Source organism: Trematomus bernacchii, unplaced genomic scaffold (genome assembly GCF_902827165.1).
Source record: "Trematomus bernacchii unplaced genomic scaffold, fTreBer1.1, whole genome shotgun sequence".
In the NCBI taxonomy this organism is placed as follows: domain Eukaryota; kingdom Metazoa; phylum Chordata; class Actinopteri; order Perciformes; family Nototheniidae; genus Trematomus; species Trematomus bernacchii.
Genome location: NW_022987739.1, coordinates 9,551,063 through 9,569,633, shown reverse-complemented (window position 1 = coordinate 9,569,633; position 18,571 = coordinate 9,551,063). Strand labels below are relative to the sequence as shown.

Sequence of the window (18,571 nt, the reverse complement as noted above, 5' to 3'; positions counted from 1 at the left end):
TGATTGGTGTGCATTGTCCCTGTAAAAATAAACAGAATAAAATACTGTACAGTAAAGTGTGTGCGTGTGTTTACAGTATGCCAAATATCAGAAAGAGCAAGACAGACAGGGGAGTGCCACTTCCTCTGCTGCAGAGGGCCTCAAATGAAGTTCAGGAGGGCAAATCAGTCAGGGCAGTGGCAAAGTCCCAAGATATATGCCATGTCACCCTGTAACGGTTCCATAAAAAGAGGCTGAGGTTGGAGGGTCAGGGATCAAAATCACCCTACTGGACACCCAATAAGGTGTTCACAACAGAGCAAGAGATGCTTTTGAGAGACTACCTGATGGAGGCAGCTGATTTATACTATGGTCTCAGCTCAAAGGAGGTAGGTCTAATTAAGGTAGAATAGGCTGAACAACAGAAAAGTAAGGGATCAAATATATTGAGGCCTATAGTGAACAGAGAAGTGAAATATTTTCCAATGTATATTCATTTTATCTGGTTGCCTTAGAATTTGACAGCTTTCCCTCTTTTTTGTCATGTAGTGTGAAAAAAGGTAACCGTTATTAACATGTTACAACCGTCCATGGCATGTGTTACAACCGTCCCTGTACACTGGGATGGTTGTAACAGTTGAGTTTTTTTTTTAAAATACATTTTCCAACCTGTACTTATTTCATAAACACATCTTACATACATTGTTTCACTAGTTGACACATTGAGAATGTATAATATAGCAAAATGGCTATCCTAGTGTAAATGGTGTTTTACTTATTGGGGAAACCCCAAAAATGTTACAACTGTCCCTGGTCTCCCCTACTTTATAAGAACAAATGATAATCATTATAATTTTAATATATTTTTCAATCAAGATTATAATAAAGATGCAAAAAATATTCATGTTTGAGTCACTTTGAAATTGCAATATCATCAGTGAAAAGTATAGCGTGTTTTGTATTTTAATGCATATCACACACAGACACTTTGTTAGAATACAAATACAATAAAATATTTTTGCTCTATTGAAAACAATATCTTAAAGCAACGATTTGAAATGTTCATGATTTAATTTAAAGTCTTTCCACTTGCCCTTATCAATGTAAGTTAGTCGTTTCATCACCAATAACATCCGAAAGCCAACCTAGTGTAATAGCCTAAAAAAGTCCAAAGTCTTGATTTAGGCTTAGTATATAACATATTAGTAAAAAAGTACTGGATATATTCCACTTTCAGATCCTGTCGGGAAGCAGAGAAAGCGTCTAGTTGAGATTAAAATATTTTTTTCCCAATTCAATGAGTGTTCTTATCTTACTTGTGCATGATTTAAGTAAGTGAGCTTTGGTTTTTATCTTGGTTGTATTTTTCAAGTACACACTGCAGTTTGGACTCATTGACACAGGTCTGGCTCATCCGCGAGGACAGGTTTCAGCAGGCTGAAACAGAACAGACCTCCAGTGCTCCATTGAGTCAGGACAGAGCACTTCCTCCCCCTATGGCTCAAGAATGGAAACACAGCTAAAGGTCTGTTATGTGTGCCATGAGGACACACATGCACAGAACTAAATGTATATGTTAACCAACAAATGTTATAGTGTTGGTTAGAGAGAAATTAACAAGTTGTTGATTCCTTTTAGTTTTGTAAAAAAAACAGGTTCTTAATCTAGATTTAAATTTGGACACTCTTTTCATAGTGGTCTGTCAATTGTTGAAAACATCACCAACAGACATCAAATAAATACAAATAAAACCATATTGAGGTTATTGAACTCATTGAATAAATTAAGTAAATCTGAAACAAAGTTAAATACAAAAGACAACCTGTAGCCCCTCTTACTCAAGCAACAGGAAACGTTGCATCACTACAGCGCACACACAAGCACGCAAACAACGTTCTGCGTCATGTGTGTTGGACGCCCCCGCCGAACCACCAATCAGAGCCTTCCTGCGCTTGTTGATGAGCGTTGATTGGCTCACAGAGACGAGCCGTGCACGTCCACGTTTCCCCGATATACCCCTGTAAGGAACAGTGGTAATGCATAACCAGCCTCATTGCACTGCGGTAGCTTACACATTGAGAGGAGCGCATTGCCATGGATCAAAACCACAAACCAGAAGAGCAGAGCGATTTGTACGCCGGCTTTAGAGAGCCGTACAAATCCTTCGCCACTGATGCTATTCACGTCGGCCAGGAACCGGAGCAATGGAAATCAATGGCTGTAGTGCCTCCGATTTCCCTTTCTACCACATTCAAACAGTTCGGACCAGGAAACCACGCCGTAAGTAGCCCGATATGTCTTGTTCCTCAAGGGGTGACGGTATGTTCCGGTGGTATGCACATGTAGGAAGCAGACCTTATTCAGCCTCATTCACGAGGACTTAAGAGGGCTATAACGGAACATGTTAATTTGTTGTTTTTTAAAAATCAAATCAAATTAAAGTCATGTAACATTATGTCTCTGAAGCTAAATGTAAACTATCATATACATATAGTTATCAGAATATATTTCAAGATATAATCAATATTGACTGAATCACTCTTTTGTCTATGATGGATGGATAGATAGATAAAGTATTTCAATAATTCCAAACTGTACTATTCATCTTGATTGCATGTATTTTCCCTTTAGGCCATGTCTGGGAATCCAGACTAAAACTGGTCTGAGGGTTAAACTCAAGTTACCCACTCACTTCCAAATGCTCCCTGTAGTTAAGGTAGTAAGCTTTTTGCAAACAAGGTTATACTTACTTACTTAACTTTCTCTTGTCAATGATTAAAAAGTAGGTAGTAGTCATGAATTGTTTTACATATTGCCATTCTGGATGTGCCATTGTTATTACTTTCTCACACAAAAAGCACATAAAAAGGCGTTGAGAGCAGAGGTAATTTAGGCTTACTCATGTTTATTTTTTCACACTAAGGTATTAAGGAAGGCATGAGTGCTGTTTAATGTTTCCCAGTTGTAAGGCTAATCTCGAAGCGTATAGAATTAACAGCTACATCGGCCTCCTCAATGAAATTGTCAAACTAAAATAAATACGATACACCGCTTACGCTGATCTTCTGACCTCTCAACCTTGTTTTGTGGACCCTGGTATGTACTCCCACAATATCCTCACTGAGCTCACAATGACTCCATATCACCACGTTTGGAACATATATTTTACCTTTCAAAACAGCAGCTGCTGCTCTTTCAGAAATTGGTTGACTACTCTGACAGCAACAGTTGCATAAAGCTTATCCACTGTTTGCTTTACCACAGCCCCATGTGACTCAACAACATCCAGACTTTATCATACTAACATAGCCAGCTGTCTAACTTTGGGAAAGTAGGGCGGAAAATAACAAATATTTGAATTCCCAATTGAATCTGTTCATTCTTTTCTTGATTCAATGTTGTGTCGATAAAATGTCAGACAAAACATTGTGAAAACATATCAATGTTCCCCAAAGCCTAAGCTGCGACCTCAAATGTCCTGTTTTGTTCACAAGTCAAAGATATTTCAGTTAACTGCCATAGAGGAATACAAAAAAAAAACGGGAAATATTCATATTTTTTAAGCTGGTAGAGAGAATTGACTCAAACAATTACTCAATTCCAAATGATCAAAATAGTTCACGTTTAATTTAGTAGTTGTCAAGTACTAACTCAAATCATTTTTGCAGCTCTGTTGAAAGTGAGTTGTTCTTTTCTCAGTTACCCTGGTGGTTCTCACAGTTTCAGCCTTGTATACACTCCCATCTTATTATTAAAGGATCCAACAATTGTAAGCCCTGGTGCTGGCTGCAGGCGAAGGTGGCAAGCGCAAACACGTTTGGAGGTTACGTTAAACCCTGTGAACCTAGCATTTAGACTTGGTTTAAAGTCAACGAAGATTCTATGATAGGTTGATTCCAGTGTTCTTTTCCTGCTGGGCTAACATGTATTAAAGCACAACTAAGCAGAGGGGTCTTGAATTACCCTTACTTGATTTTCTTCCAAAACACTGCTTTTTGTTGTTTGAAACACAGTGCACTATTACAAATGTTGATTTAGGTTACTAAAATATCTTCTAATCATGTTTTTATGTAGGGCTATGAATACAGCCGGAGTGGGAACCCTTCAAGAGACTGTCTTGAGAAGGCTGTGGCTGCTGTGGATGGAGCAAAGTATTGTAAGTGACGCTATTATAACAGATGCCCACATAATCATGACATGCATATTTTACAAGAAGGAATGATTCAGCAAATTGTTGAATATGACTCAAACATTGATCATTATGTAAGAAATTGATTTTCAGCCTGTGATTCCTCTGACAAAAGAAGGATGTTTGGTCTCACAGACTGTTGTGCTTTTTCCCTGCAGGCATTGCTGTTGCCTCGGGGCTGGCAGCCACAGTCACCATCACTCACATGCTCAAGGTGGGAGATGGCATCCTCTGCATGGACGACGTGTACGGAGGTGAGGCACCACACTGTTACTGATTACTGTGTAGAATAATATGATACAACCATTTCCATATGCCACTAGAAGCCCACCATTTCCTCACACAATAGTTAATAGTGTAAAAGTGGAAGCATATTTTCTCCTGAGTTGGTTTTGAACCACACGTGGAATTTAAACTCTGTTTTATTTTTCAAGGCACAAACCGCTACTTCCAAAAAATTGCTTCTCAAACTGGTACAGAGGTGTCTTTTGCCGACTTTACAAAGCCAGAGCTGCTGAAGGCCGCTCTCAAGCCCAACACCAAAGTAAGTCAAAGAATAATTCATTAATAAAGTGCACTTTGTTTTGTCTCCTTGTAGCTTTCTTTGGTCTCTCTTCAAACTGTTTTTTATCACCCCGTCCTTTTTATAGCTGCTGCTTAAAGGCTTATTTTAATACAATGTCGTATAATTGGGTGTGTCATTTGGTGTTAGCCAATTTCAAAGCAGTCATTGTGAATCAGCACTTTGTGTTATGACAGTTCTAGGTGCAGTAAGTAAGCTGTCTTGCAGATATTTTCCCATAACAGTCATTGCTAGGGCTGTATAATATTGTCTTTTCAATTGTTATTGCTATGAAAAATGTCGCAACAATAAACACATTGTGCGAGATATTACACCCAGGGACTAATTGAATTATTTAAAAGGTAGCATCAGTAGAAAACAGCACTTTAAATGTTATAATCATTATTTTTTATGTGTTTTTTGTATCGGTGTCTTCCATGTTAAGTTGAGTGGTTAAAGGTGGGGTAGGTAAGTTTGAGAAACCGGCTCGAGATACACTTTTTGTTATATTCCATGGAATGCTCTTAACATCCCGATAGCAATGAATATCTTAAGTGCTTTGACAAAAAATCCATAAAAAAATGTCATCTGTGGAAGCCGTAGTACTGTAAAAAGCACGACCAATCATCTGAGCCGGCCCGGCTAAAATAACTGGATGGCCTACCTGTCTGTCAGCCTTCCATCTGTGCACAAACTTATCTCGTGCCCTCATTGGTCATGTGCGCGTTCGTGTGTGTTGGAGGAGGGGCTCTATAAGGAAGTGGCAGATTTTTTCCGGCTGTGTATTTTCAAATTCTAGCGATCTCGAGCCGGTTTCTCAAACTTACCTACCCTACCTTTAATGTTCAATAATAAAATGGTTTCAATGTATTGAACTCAACAAGTAATTTATATTTTAGAGGTACAGTGAAAGCAGAAAAAGGGCAAAACTGAGCACCACAATTTTTCCACACCTTCCTAAACATTCTGCTTCTTTCTGTAGCTGGTGTGGATTGAGACGCCCACCAATCCCACCATGAAGGTTGTGGACATCAAGGCCTGTTCTGATTTGGCCCATGAGTTCAACAAAGACATAGTGGTGGTCGTGGACAACACCTTTATGTCTGCCTACTTCCAGGTGAGAGTGACAGATGTACACTTCATGCTCGATTGATTTCTAAACAGCAGTTTAATAGCTTCCGGCTCATGTCGAAACAAGTCCTTAATTAGTAGTTCTTTGAATCTTTATTCTTCCCCTTATTATTATTTCACCAATACTTTGGCTCTCCATAACTTCAGCTTACTTTCAGCTACAGAAACCATTCAAATATTAAACTATTCAGCCTTTTCAGGAATCGATGGGAAACCTTCAACTTTTTAAAAATATCTTATACTTTTTTTAACATGGAAGTCAATGGGAGGAGCCTTCAAATCCTCTTTAACTACACCTTACGCCAAATGCTTCTCCTTCCACATACTTTCAGCTAGAGACTTCATTCTGTTGGGTTCAGAATTCCAGAAAAGACAGACAACTTCTCAGTTTAACTATTTATTGTAAAGAGAGCAAAAGATATATATGACTTGGCCAATGACTCATCACGTCTTTGGGAATCACAGGCAGCAAAGCTGTAATCTGTAACCACCAAATCCGTCAAGAGCCTAGAACCTCGTGCGACAATACATTTTATTACACAGGGCGTTGCCCGTACATTTATGATTGGTCAAGACTAGCTGAAGAGATACCATGGTTTAGACTTGGTTCTCTTTGGTTGGTGCGCAGACTCGGATAGAGTCTCTTGGCAACACGACCTTCCAATCAGCATTCGGCCGGCCTTTGGAAGTCCCTCCCTACTCTGGCACCATCATACTAATTTGTTTTCTCTAATGTTTCTTCAGATATAGCGGGAAACCAAAATGTTGCTTCCTAGCTTTGCGGGGGAGCGCGGCTCCCATACAAAGTCAAGGCCGGTGCGATGTGCTGTTCTGACTACCTCTTTGTGTTCTCTCAGTCTCTGCACTCCACCTTGCTACTTTCAATATTGCAAGCTAAACACTTTCTCATGTAACTTTTCCCTTTGTTCCTGTCCTCCCCATCAAAACTTGGGGGGGGTGATTGAGTCTATTTATTCCGAAGTCACAGCCACATAAATGAGCACAATAAGCTTATAATGTAATAATAAGAATCAGTCTTTCTAATGTTATATAAAAATAGACTCCACAAATCCCTCCTTTCACACCTTTTAAGGTGTGAATCTAATCTACATCTATTTTTCTTTTCACTGCGTCTCTGGTGTAATTTATGAATCTCTGCTGGTTATACTAGCTATAGCTCACCCCATCCACATCCTTGTTGGTTGTGGGACAGAGGAATATTACTTCAAAACCTGCTGATATTTGGTTTCTATCTTTAAACTCATCAGGAGGCACCCTGTCTAGCTTAAAAACTCCCTCCTGGGACCATTTAGTTCTGCTGTCTGTGGGGTGTTCTGCGAGTATGGTTAATTTAAGATTGAGTTACAGCCCTTTGATTGTTCATTAGATATTCTAGTACCATTTCATACTTTCAGATGTCAAACACATGCTCTTTCATTTACACTTTTCGCTTAAAATCTCACATTCTCTTCATCTTAATTTTCTGTTTAAACCACATGTATGTCTTTTCTTATCTCTGTAAATTATAAATGGTGTGCTTATTATTTCTAATGTTAATGTTTTCTAAATTAATTGTAGACCTCCTATTTGTCCAGTGCAGCTTCAGAATCTTAATACTTGGACTGTGCCAACAAAATAAAACTTCAACATCTTTAGGTGAACTAAATTACATATTTCAATAGCTCTGAATTTCTGACAAGCATCTGTGTTATTCTTAAATCAAATCCTTGAAATCCTATTTAAAATCTAAATATAATAATGAACTACTCATGTTTCTGGTAAAGAAACACACTAATGTTATGGATTCAAAAACAACTAAAATCATGATACTGTCAAAGTGAATGATTTCCTTGGTGATACTGCTTCTACCTGTCACTGCTTAGATATTATCAAGCTGAAAAAATGAATACAGAATTCCAACATACTGTCATCAAATGTCTTTCTATTATGAATTTAAATTGCCCTTGTGAAACTAGTCTTGTGTTAATTTCTATCCCCATAATGACCTAAAAAATAAAGTCTATGGCTTTAACTTCTAATTATTTACCAGGCTAGAGGCAGGATGTTGTCTCAGTTAAATTCCTTCTCATTACATTACTATGTTTTAGCTTAACTTAACTGTAATATGTTCGTTCTACATTTCAAACCCCACTTACTCTAATATCTGTTAAAAAAATCCACATTACAAAATTGTTTCATTATCACAGGTCAACTTCTTTGATATTCCCATTCTGGACTTGCATCTCTCACAGTAGCCCCTTGGCCACTGCTTCTGCATCTGTGTTACCTGTTATAATTCAATCAATATTTAGAAACATGTCAACATTCATCAAACAGTATCTTATAGACATGGAGCAGGTTAATTCTAAAACTGTCAATCAATGGTCAGATTGAACATCCGAGTTGGGGCGGCAGGTTTCTTTCAGTCCCTAAATGAAAAATGTAGATTGTGAATTTGACAGCCATGTTGATGTTGATATTATACATACACTCCCCCTTTTTACACATGAACTCATGTGTAACAACATCCTGTATGGGAAGAAAACCTTCAGGTAATCATTGATTATAAGAAAATACCAAACATTATTCACAAATTTACATCCATTATTTTCCACAGTAAACACTCCAGTGAAAAGAAGTGTTTCTCTCCATCTTTCAGTCCTAAAATAAACAGAATCTTCAGATTTTTGTTTGAGCTTCACATTTTGCAAACCGCCGCTGCCTGTGGGAGTAAAATATCATCAAGTAGATTAGAAACGGGTCACATGTGCGGTTTTCCAATTTTATGGAATTTTAGGAAACCTCTCTTGTAAGGTCAAGTTTGGTCAGGTTCACCCCTGTCATTGACAGTGCTTTTCTCAAGTAACACTATCAGTCAGGGTCAAAGGTCATTTGGTCTCAGTCTTTTTGGCCATGTGTCGTGCTCTGCAGAGACTTTGATATTTCAGCATAGGCCAGTATCCTTTGTCTACAAAAATCTGTCATATATGGAGCGCCATCATTTATTAATTCCCGATTACAACTATAATTTTCAAGATATCTCTAACTTTTCATTGGGACAGCTGTTTCCCACATTTCCTGAAATTTGTTAGCCAAAAATGTAACTTCCTTATAGTACTACTACTGCAGTTTATTAACACCTAATCTATATTAAAATGTCTAATAGATCTATTTCAGAAACTTGTGCACATAATTATTTTCTTGAGTCAAAACATTATTAGGACAGGGTTTCCCACACATAGACTATACTTGGGCGGGCCGCCCAGGTATATTAACGGCCGCCCAAGTATATTTCGCGACCCATTTAGTTTTTTTTTCAATCATTTTAATTTTTTTTCCGTCCACGATCACGACGCCATCTGCGATTGATTTACTTGTGGACAATGATCCCTCGCTCTACACCTCCTGTACCCAGGTCCGGACTGGCCATCGGGAGGACCGGGGGGTTTCCCGATGGCCAGGCCTGTTAAGTGGCCTGCCTCACACAGGGTGACTGGCTGTCTACATGACGTGGCCTGCCGACATGGCCACTGTCATACAGATCATAAATCAAAGCCCTCGATTGGTCTCTGTGTGTCATTCAAGCTCGGGATAACCTCAGCTCAGGTGAGGTTAAGGACTCTCTGAGTGTTTAGATAGTTAACTTAGTCTAAGTCTAAGTTCTCAGTGGGTCTCAAACTGTTTGGTCACCATTTATGTAAACACATATTTCCATTTGAGGGGGTAGTGATTAGTAAAATATGCATGAATAAAAAATAAAAAAGTTAAGTAGGTGAAAAAAGGTAAGATACACTTTTACAACTTGTTGAGAGCTACAACTAGTCTTTGCTGCTGCCTCAAAGAGGAGTCTATTTTTATATAACATTAGAAAGACTGATTTTTATTATTACATTATGAGCTTATTGTGCTCATTTATGTGGCTGTGACTTTGGAATAAATAGACTCCATCACCCCCCCCAAGTTTTGATGGGGAGGACAGGAACAAAGGGAAAAGTTACATGAGAAAGTGTTTAGCTTGCAATATTGAAAGTAGCAAGGTGGAGTGCAGAGACTGAGAGAACACAAAGAGGTAGTCAGAACAGCACATCGCACCGGCCTTGACTTTGTATGGGAGCCGCGCTCCCACGCAAAGCTAGGAAGCAACATTATGGTTTCCCGCTATATCTGAAGAAACGTTAGAGAAAACAAATTAGTATGATGGTGCCAGAGTAGGGAGGGACTTCCACAGGCCGGCCGAATGCTGATTGGAAGGTCGTGATGCCAAGAGGAGGGACACACACGCACACACAACACAACCACACACTCTCTCTCTCGCTCTCTCTCTCTCTCTCTCTCTCTCTCTCTCTCTCTCTCTCTCTCTCTCTCTCTCTCTCTCTCTCTTCTACACCTCACACTCTCCAAAACTTCAAGTTTTCAACAAAGTCATTGCAATGCATTTGAGCTGTAACAATTTGATTCAAATCATTTCACTTTTCTGCATTTCTCCGCTAAGTTCAGCAACACACTTACTTGGTCTCTGTAGCTACAAGCAGCTACCATTCAGTTAATAACATATCCAGCTTTTTCTGCATTTTCAGCTAAATTCAGCCACAAATGTTCACAGTTTACAGCATTCACACGCATTTTCTGCAGGAAATGCATTTTCTAGTTAACTCATGTGATTGTCTTGTGTATTCTCAGCGCCCCCTGGCTTTCGGAGCGGATATCTGCATGTATTCAGCTACCAAATACATGAACGGTAGGTTCTGTACATTTACTTATTTCACTAGCATAAGATTTCTTTCAAATGTGATATAATCCAAATATTAAAAACACTAAAGTAATTCATCAGTCTGCATGGTTATGTTTCAAAATGAGGAATGGGAATGATCTGCAGTCAGTAGTTTTCACCGGCAAACAGCTCATTTGTAAAGCTTCTAGGACATGATAAGACTTGATCTACCTCAATATTTTTTATTCAAGGAATTGTTTTGTATAAATATATTTGATATAATAAAATAATCTGTTAACATTCATAGACGGGCATAGCTCAAACATGCACACATACACATTCATATAAAAGTAATTTTTTTTTCTTTCTTTTCATTTGAAAGGGCACAGTGACGTGGTAATGGGTCTGGCCTCAACAAACCGGGATGACCTGTTTGAGCGACTGAGTTATCTGCAAAATGGTGAGTCGAAAGAACAATATAGAAAACTACTTAAGCAGTCTGCATTGACTAAATGCAGAATTTAATGTTGGTTAACATATCCTGTTTTTACATAATGTCAGTTAACTGACAATGGCGTGGCTTCCTTCCTTGTTTATCTATCAAGCCACTAGACGCCTTAAACAGACATGTTTGAACTAGTTTTCTTCCTTTATATTACTTACAGTTTGAAGATATGCTTGGCCTCCCATGGTTTGGATGGTATTAAGTGATGTGTTTGCTCAAAATAAAATAACAAACTTTTACATGTGCAACAAAGAAAAGAGGCCTTTACAATATTCAAAACAAATAAGCAAAAATAAAATAAAAAACAACTTGTGTATTATTTCTTTCTTGATAATGCTTATATAACTTAATAACTTAAAGGGTAATTATACGGTTAAAAACTGTTCCTTGACAGCGTCTTTCTAGCAGGTTGCCCATCACTGTCACTTTAGAGGAGGCGCCGTGGGAATTGTAGTCTTTTATAGTGTGTTGACTACAGACGTCAAAATTAAGTGGCCTTTCTTATCAAAACAAAATACTGGCTCTAACAGACAAGACTGACTGCTTTAGGTATACATAACAATAGAAGAGCGCAATAAAGTCATTTAACAGAAAGTCAGCAAATACCTTGCAAAGTGATTTCTGGGCATCAAAGAAGAAGCCAAATATTTACTGGCTCTGGTGTTACCACTTTTATATCTGAAAATGAAATGTAAATTCTGGGCACAGACCTCAGAAAGTTTTAGATTAATAAATGCAGCTCATATCCTGCTGTGCCACAGTATTTGGTTGACTGGTTATTTCAACCTGACCTACATTAATTCACTAAATAACCAACATATACCCCAGAGTATAATGTGCTGCACCAATTAAAAAGCTTTTCAGAAGGAGGTATTGTTTATGCTTTTGTTGTTTGCCTGATCTGGGTTTTGGGAAGCTTTGTGACCTCATTCTCTCCCCACCCATGTGGTCATGCTTCAGCACTGGGATGTGTACCGTCTCCCTTTGACTGCTTCCTGTGTAACCGTGGACTGAAGACACTTCACCTGCGCATGGAGTGCCACTTTAAGAACGGCATGGCTGCTGCCAAGTTCCTGGAGGCAGATCCCAGGGTGGAGAAAGTCATTTTCCCAGGTAAACTGTCACTAATGTAGCAAACAAGTGTGAAATACAACCTCCCTACCAAACCGGATATTTGCAAAGGTGTGGCCGTTGTCGCTACCTAATTGTTTACTAATGTATGTAGATATAAGACTTGTTGCTAAATCGTTACAAACTTGGGCACAGGGGCAAATGCTCAATTTTTCTCATAAGCAACTCTGCTGACAAATATTAACATGTTTTGTCTTTTTTATGTAAGGATAATGGATTCTTCATCACCCCTACCTCTAATTGCTTTCTGATTGTGATACTAGCACGAAACACATACAAACCTTTGATTTTGGTATGTAAGGTTTGCTAATCATTCCAGCTGGCTGCCGGATGTTATTAACTCCTCGCCTCCCATTAACCCTTGCATTTTGGTGTTTTTTTATCATTTCCTTCTATGACTTCTACAACTACAACCTACATCTTCACCTGTAGCTGCTTGAATAGCAGTGTGAAACAAAGGAGGAGTAAACATTCAAGGGTTAGAACAAACTAGAAGAGGATGTTTAGAATAAATATGGTCTGTAACTCAAATTCAAAGAAGCTCTGAACTGCTTGCATGGATATTCAGAAATAACAATGCAAATGAACAGTGTGTTTAAACCCGTTACACCAACTTTTTCCATATTTAAGTGAGGAAGAAACATCTTATAGGCATCACCTGACTGTTTGTAACTGTCCCTCTACATAGGCCTGTCCTCTCACCCCCAGCATGAAGTGGTGAAGAAACAATGCACCGGGTGTCCGGGGATGATCACCTTCTACATTAAGGGGAAACTGGAGCACGCCAGCGCCTTCCTCAGTAACCTCAAGGTCATTTGACAGTTAATTTTTTTTATTCACTATCGGCTGCTCAGTTTTGTGTGTTGTAGAAAGGCAATACTGTGAAGTGACTTTTTAAAAATGACTTTAATAGATTCCCAGACTGGTGAAACAACATTTAAACCACAGCTACAAGGGTGCCTTAGCAAAACACTGAAGTCCTACTTGCAGATTTGTCTTGCAGCTGCTGAGGTGAAACAGTCATTACAATGTTTCACTCATAAAAGGGTGCTATAAACATGATGTTGCAATTTGCACATTAAGGGCTGCCATAAAACTGCATCTAAATAATGTTTTTGAGTACATCCCAAAAATCATAAAATGTGTTCACCTTGGCCAAGTCCTCACTAAATGGATTGCTTAAACAGCATCTTAAAAATAATGAAATGTAAGGTAATCATCAGTCCTCAGCTCATGTTCTCACAGGAAGACAAGATTGAAGTGTGTTGACATTTTTCAACGTTAGCAAAACATATGACCATGGTTTGGTAACTTTCTGTAGTCGGTTACTTATCTTTTGTCTGACCTATGTTTTAATTCCTTCTTCTCCTTGTTTTAGTTGTTTGCCATAGCTGAGAGTCTTGGTGGATATGAAAGTTTAGCAGAACATCCGTAAGTATGAATTTTCCAAATAAACATTTCATACATATTTGTAAAATGTTTGGTATTTGACAGCACTAAAATGCAGACTGTGTTTCGAAAACAAGTGACAGGAACCGCAATACAGTGAAAAACTTTACAAAACTGAAACTTTGAGCAACTGTAACCCAAGAAAGATGTAATGTGACTAGAGCACCACAAGGGGGCAGCAGATATCAAGGAAAAATAATCCATATATCTATCTCTGTAACCGATTTTAATTGGGATGTCTTTGTCTGTGCTGTAATCCAATCTAACAAAAACGGGTTAGTTATGGCTCATATCTATGTGGCACTGTCTTCTCTTCTATCATAATTTAGGGCGATTATGACCCATGCATCAGTGCCAGAAAACGAGAGGACTGCCCTGGGGATCAGTGACACGCTCATCCGGCTCTCTGTGGGCCTGGAGAATGAGGCGGACATCATCCAAGACCTGGAGCAGGCCCTGGCTGCTGCTGTGAGTAACATCCAACACCAGAGTACCAGAAAGCCGTTAAAAGGATGGCGCCACAGTTGTGGGAGGGTTTTTATCATATTCTGCTCCCTAAATAAGTGATAGCACACTAACTTGTTCTTCAGATAATGAAAGCGAGAGCACATGTCTTTTGAGTTTGATACAGTGAAACCAAAGAACAGCCAAGATGATTAAGAAGTGTTTTGGCTCGTTTTGCAGTGAAAAAAAAAGGCGTCTTGGTTTGAATAATGTGTTGATGCCTTTTCCATAAAACTAATGAAGGAAAAAATACCCATTTCAAGGTGAGATAGGGCCATTTTTTACTTTGATTATGGCTTATTTATGTATGGCTTCTTCAAAGCATTAGGCTGTCATCCCTTGGTCATGTTCTTTTCTGTGAACTGACGAAAAAAACAGACGTCAGAGGGTCAATGATTGACAAGAGTGAACTGTTGAGTTGCTTCATCTTCCACTGCTACTGATAAAAAAAATGTGTGCTTACACCCACCAGATAACCTAAATATGTGTACTTATGTTGGTCCATTCATAAAGTAGGAAAATCTAACAGAATAGAAAATACTTCTGAAGCTTCTTTATTTATTTAAAAAAAATAATGAAATGCGTTGCAACAATAATAATAAGAGGTTTCACAAAACACCTGGCATATTTTGATTTCTGGGACACTAACATTCAGTTAATTCTCATCACTTGTAAGAACTGGATTAAGACTGTAAGCAGAGGAAAAACTCCATAAGAGCATTATGGGTACTGCAATTTCAAAAACATATAGCATGATTATCTAACAAATAGGACAGATAATACAATTGGAAATCAAAAAAACCTTTAATATCAACCTTTTTTCCTCAATTATTTTTTACATTAAGGCAAACAGTCTTAAAAGTGATGGCATGATGATGGCAGGGAGTGTTAAGGGTCTTGTCTGAGGGGGGGGGGGGGCTCATGGTGTCAGAAAACCTGTGCCGTACATAAATGTATTTCTATAAAAAAATCGAATTGCTTTCAAGCAATGTATTTGCAAATGTTGCCACCAAAAAAGTGCCCAAAACATGTATGGGTATTTGATGAACCACTGTCTCTTTACTTAACCAAATCTCACTTCCTACGCTGAGCTTTATGGTGTGAATGCTGTGAAAGAGATCCAGTTGCCACACGTGTGGTATGTAAATGATTAACAAGGCTAAATGCACCCGTTACAAGTACAAGGTTATATCTAATCTCAGAGCTCTGTGGACAAACACAATAATAATAAATATAATTGCTGGTGCATTATATTTGAAAGGAAATGGACATATTTCAAGAAAACATTTAGTTGACTATCTAATTTCGAACATCTAAGAAACTGTTCCCTTATGGAGTTGGAACCAAGCAAGCTGCTACTTAAAAAAAACTCTGTATTTGACCCGTGTAGTGCAGAATAGGCCACGTCTGTTAAAACAAAGACAGATCAGGCCTGGAGAAGAAAGGGGCAATTATCTTGGGGATTATTTAGGGAGAGCCAGGACAGGAAGAGTTGCAGACCAGGATTGAGTTAGGTATGCAGTGGTTGCATACTGTGAACTTTGTCGAGGGCTGTGGTGTATTCATCCATCCCAAGTCACTCTTTATGTTCCCCTCTGAAAGTGTTATATCTTTAAAAAATACATGCAGTCGACAATATTTTAGTTGTTGAAAAATACCAAAGTATTTCTGCTTTGTAGGCCAACAGATGGGTTATCAGAAGTACTCCAATGTGCCCAGAATCCATTCCCACATTTATGGCTCAGTTTTAGCATTTCTCCGTGTACCGGTACATTTGGCCCTCAGATCTGGCTAGATCCAGTTCAGACATCTGCATTTTTATCACTTTCTTTCCACTCGATGAATGGTGTTTACATTTGAGGTTTTATTGTACCTCTGTCTTTCTTTCTGTCCTGGTAGCTGAGCTTTCATTACATTCACAGTATAAGATTATTTGTTTTGTGTTTTTGTACTGTATCCATAGATGCATAAAGAGAAACCTTTTATTGGATTTAAACTTCATTAAACAAGCTCTATTGTGCTGCTTTTTGAGCGATAACAACTGACTGGCTGCATTACTATGAAATGTAAGTTTACTAAAACCTTTTTCTGCCCCGTCATGCAGCCGTATCCTGCATGGCGGGCTGCACCTCCTCTCCAGGATTCAGATAATGTCTCTGAATCGCTTTGCTGATCATCCGCAGCAAATGGAAATGAAATGGAGACAAATATCTCCTAATGACGGTGTGGTTCGGGGTAAAAGGCACCTCTGATGGGTGAATCGTTTAATTGTATGAGACGGCAGGTCAGATTGGGACAGGCGGTTACATATCCGGTCAATCACCCTCATCCCAGGGTTAGTTTTGAATGACAAACTTTGCTGTTGGTTAACCATTTTGAGCTCTACCAAAGGTCAATGCCATTTGCAGCATTGTTGCTGTGAAATGCTGGGTCTGTGGTGTTTTATTGACATGTTTTCTCTGGGGTGGGCCCCTCAGTTAATCTGCGTTTGACTTGTCTTTATCGGAGACGCTTTAGCATACTGACTCAGCACTTTGAGCGTAAAGAGGATAATTGACTGTCTTTTTTCTTCAAGAAAGTGTTTGTCATTTCCGCAAAAAATGTAGGTTATCAACTGGAACCTCTTGTCTGTTTGCTGCTTCCTGACTGTACAGATTATTGATTTCACTGGTCATTCTTTTTCTTTTCCTGTTGTCTTTTAATAGCATCCAAAGAAGAAGTGAAATGTCTTCAGGGATCCTCGAGGCTGAGGTTGAAATCAGTCAGTCGAGATGAAGACCTGAAGTATCAAATCATCGCAGATCAATGCTTGGTACCTCAATTCAGCGCACAAATGGCAGAGATTCAACATCAGGGAACAAGTTGTGCCCTCTGTGAATAATTAACCAGTGAATTGTTTAAATGCCTCTTTCTAGAACATCAGTTTTAATCCTGTTTACCTTATGCTGAGTTTGCTTTGTTTCCTTGTTTTTATTATTCAGTCAAAAGTGTTTAGTATGACTTACTGCAGGAAAACCCAATTTTCTTTAAAAGAAAAGGTCTGCAATGCTTGATGAAGGTGCTATTTTGTAGGGAACACAAATGTTTTGAAAAAATAAGAAAGGTTCAATGAATTCTTCTGGCGAAAACTTAAAAAGCCTTTAATCGAATGTCTCTTAGACCCCACTTAGAAGCACAAACCGCTTTCATCAGAGTGTTTACAGCTTAAAAGCCACTCTATTTTTAGAATTTGACCATGAAAAAGCCTAATGATAAATGAATAAAGGATTTTTAACATTTTGCCCAAAGAGTGCCTTCGACCTTTTTTTTTTTTTTAAACTGTAGTTTCTGTATAATCTCGCTGTAAACGTTGTGTTCAGGTTTGCAGTCTCAAAACGTCACTGCCCTTAGTACTGCAGCTGTTATGTGTATTCATAATTCTAGGAGCCTTAGTGTCTTCTGTAAAAGATTACATTTAGACAATAATAATATCTTATTAGACTAACCAGACTAATGCAAGCGAAGCCAACGCCTCCATCTATTGGTGAAAAGTCAGACAGATTTTCTTTAATATTATATATAATATAGCTCAAATATTTAAGGCTCTTCAAAACCATTACAATCCCCAAAAGAACAAAAGAAAAACTCCATTCAAAAAGAATGGATAAAAGTGTGTGCATTTGATTCCAGAATATTGATATGATTGATATTATGCTTAATGTAGAGTCTTCCTCGTAAAGATGAGAGGAGTCCTATTCCTCATGTTTGAGACTAATCAGGCTATTAGCCAATAAATTAGGTATGTTTGGTAAGCATATGCCTTATTTGGAGCATCATTTCCCAGCAATGATGATGTTGAAGGTTTTCATAGTAACAACTGAAGGCTGCTACAGGAGTATTCCTCCTAATGTTCCTGATGAATAATTGTTACTGAAACGGTAGATGAGTGCTCTTGAACTCAAGTCAACGTGTTTGGGCTAATGAACGAAGCAACATTCCCCCCCCCCCCCCCCCCAAGGGCAGAACATGCGTATTTCACTCAGCCACTCCCACCGTCTGCACTCCTGTAGTCACATGTTGCATCACTGCTCAAGTATTCACCTCATTTGGAACAAACCACTCACAATCAATGTCATTTATGTAACCGACAAATCCATTAAAATCAGTTTGCAGTAGAAGTCTCTGCGTCTCTCACTTCCTCTCAACCATTCCATTTACAAACTCGAAGCAGTGTTATTGTGAGTTCAGGATCAGTAATCGTAGACAGTCGATAAGCCACGTCTAATTTAGTCCAGGATAGTGGTGGGCTGCACACTGCGGGGTCTTGGATTATGGATCAACAGAGCAAGTTGTCCTACTAATGACCCGACTATCAATAACATTTCCACCAGGATGCTCGGATCAATTATAATCTTTAAAAGGTTTTGGTTG

The 18,571-nt window shown here is 38.6% G+C and overlaps 1 protein-coding gene across 1 annotated transcript; it reads left to right on the top strand.

Annotated features, from left to right (window-relative positions):
* The first annotated feature begins 1,986 nt into the window (after positions 1-1,986).
* On the top strand, positions 1,987-18,318 carry cth (cystathionase (cystathionine gamma-lyase)). Its single transcript, XM_034147262.1, has 12 exons — positions 1,987-2,259; positions 4,054-4,135; positions 4,327-4,422; positions 4,603-4,712; positions 5,713-5,847; positions 10,542-10,599; positions 10,955-11,032; positions 12,038-12,190; positions 12,897-13,018; positions 13,587-13,639; positions 13,987-14,125; positions 16,867-18,318. The coding sequence occupies exons 1-12, from the start codon at positions 2,074-2,076 to the stop codon at positions 16,882-16,884; spliced, it is 1,230 nt and encodes a 409-aa protein (XP_034003153.1). The 5' UTR covers positions 1,987-2,073; the 3' UTR covers positions 16,885-18,318.
* The last annotated feature ends 253 nt before the right edge of the window (positions 18,319-18,571 follow it).

Coding starts and splice junctions, on each gene's coding strand:
- cth (XM_034147262.1), top strand. CDS start 2,074: ATGGATCAAAACCACAAACCAGAAGAGCAGAGCGATTTGTACGCCGGC. Junction 5,848..10,541: donor TTATGTCTGCCTACTTCCAG/GTGAGAGTGACA, acceptor GTGTATTCTCAG/CGCCCCCTGGCTTTCGGAGC. Junction 10,600..10,954: donor AGCTACCAAATACATGAACG/GTAGGTTCTGTA, acceptor TTCATTTGAAAG/GGCACAGTGACGTGGTAATG.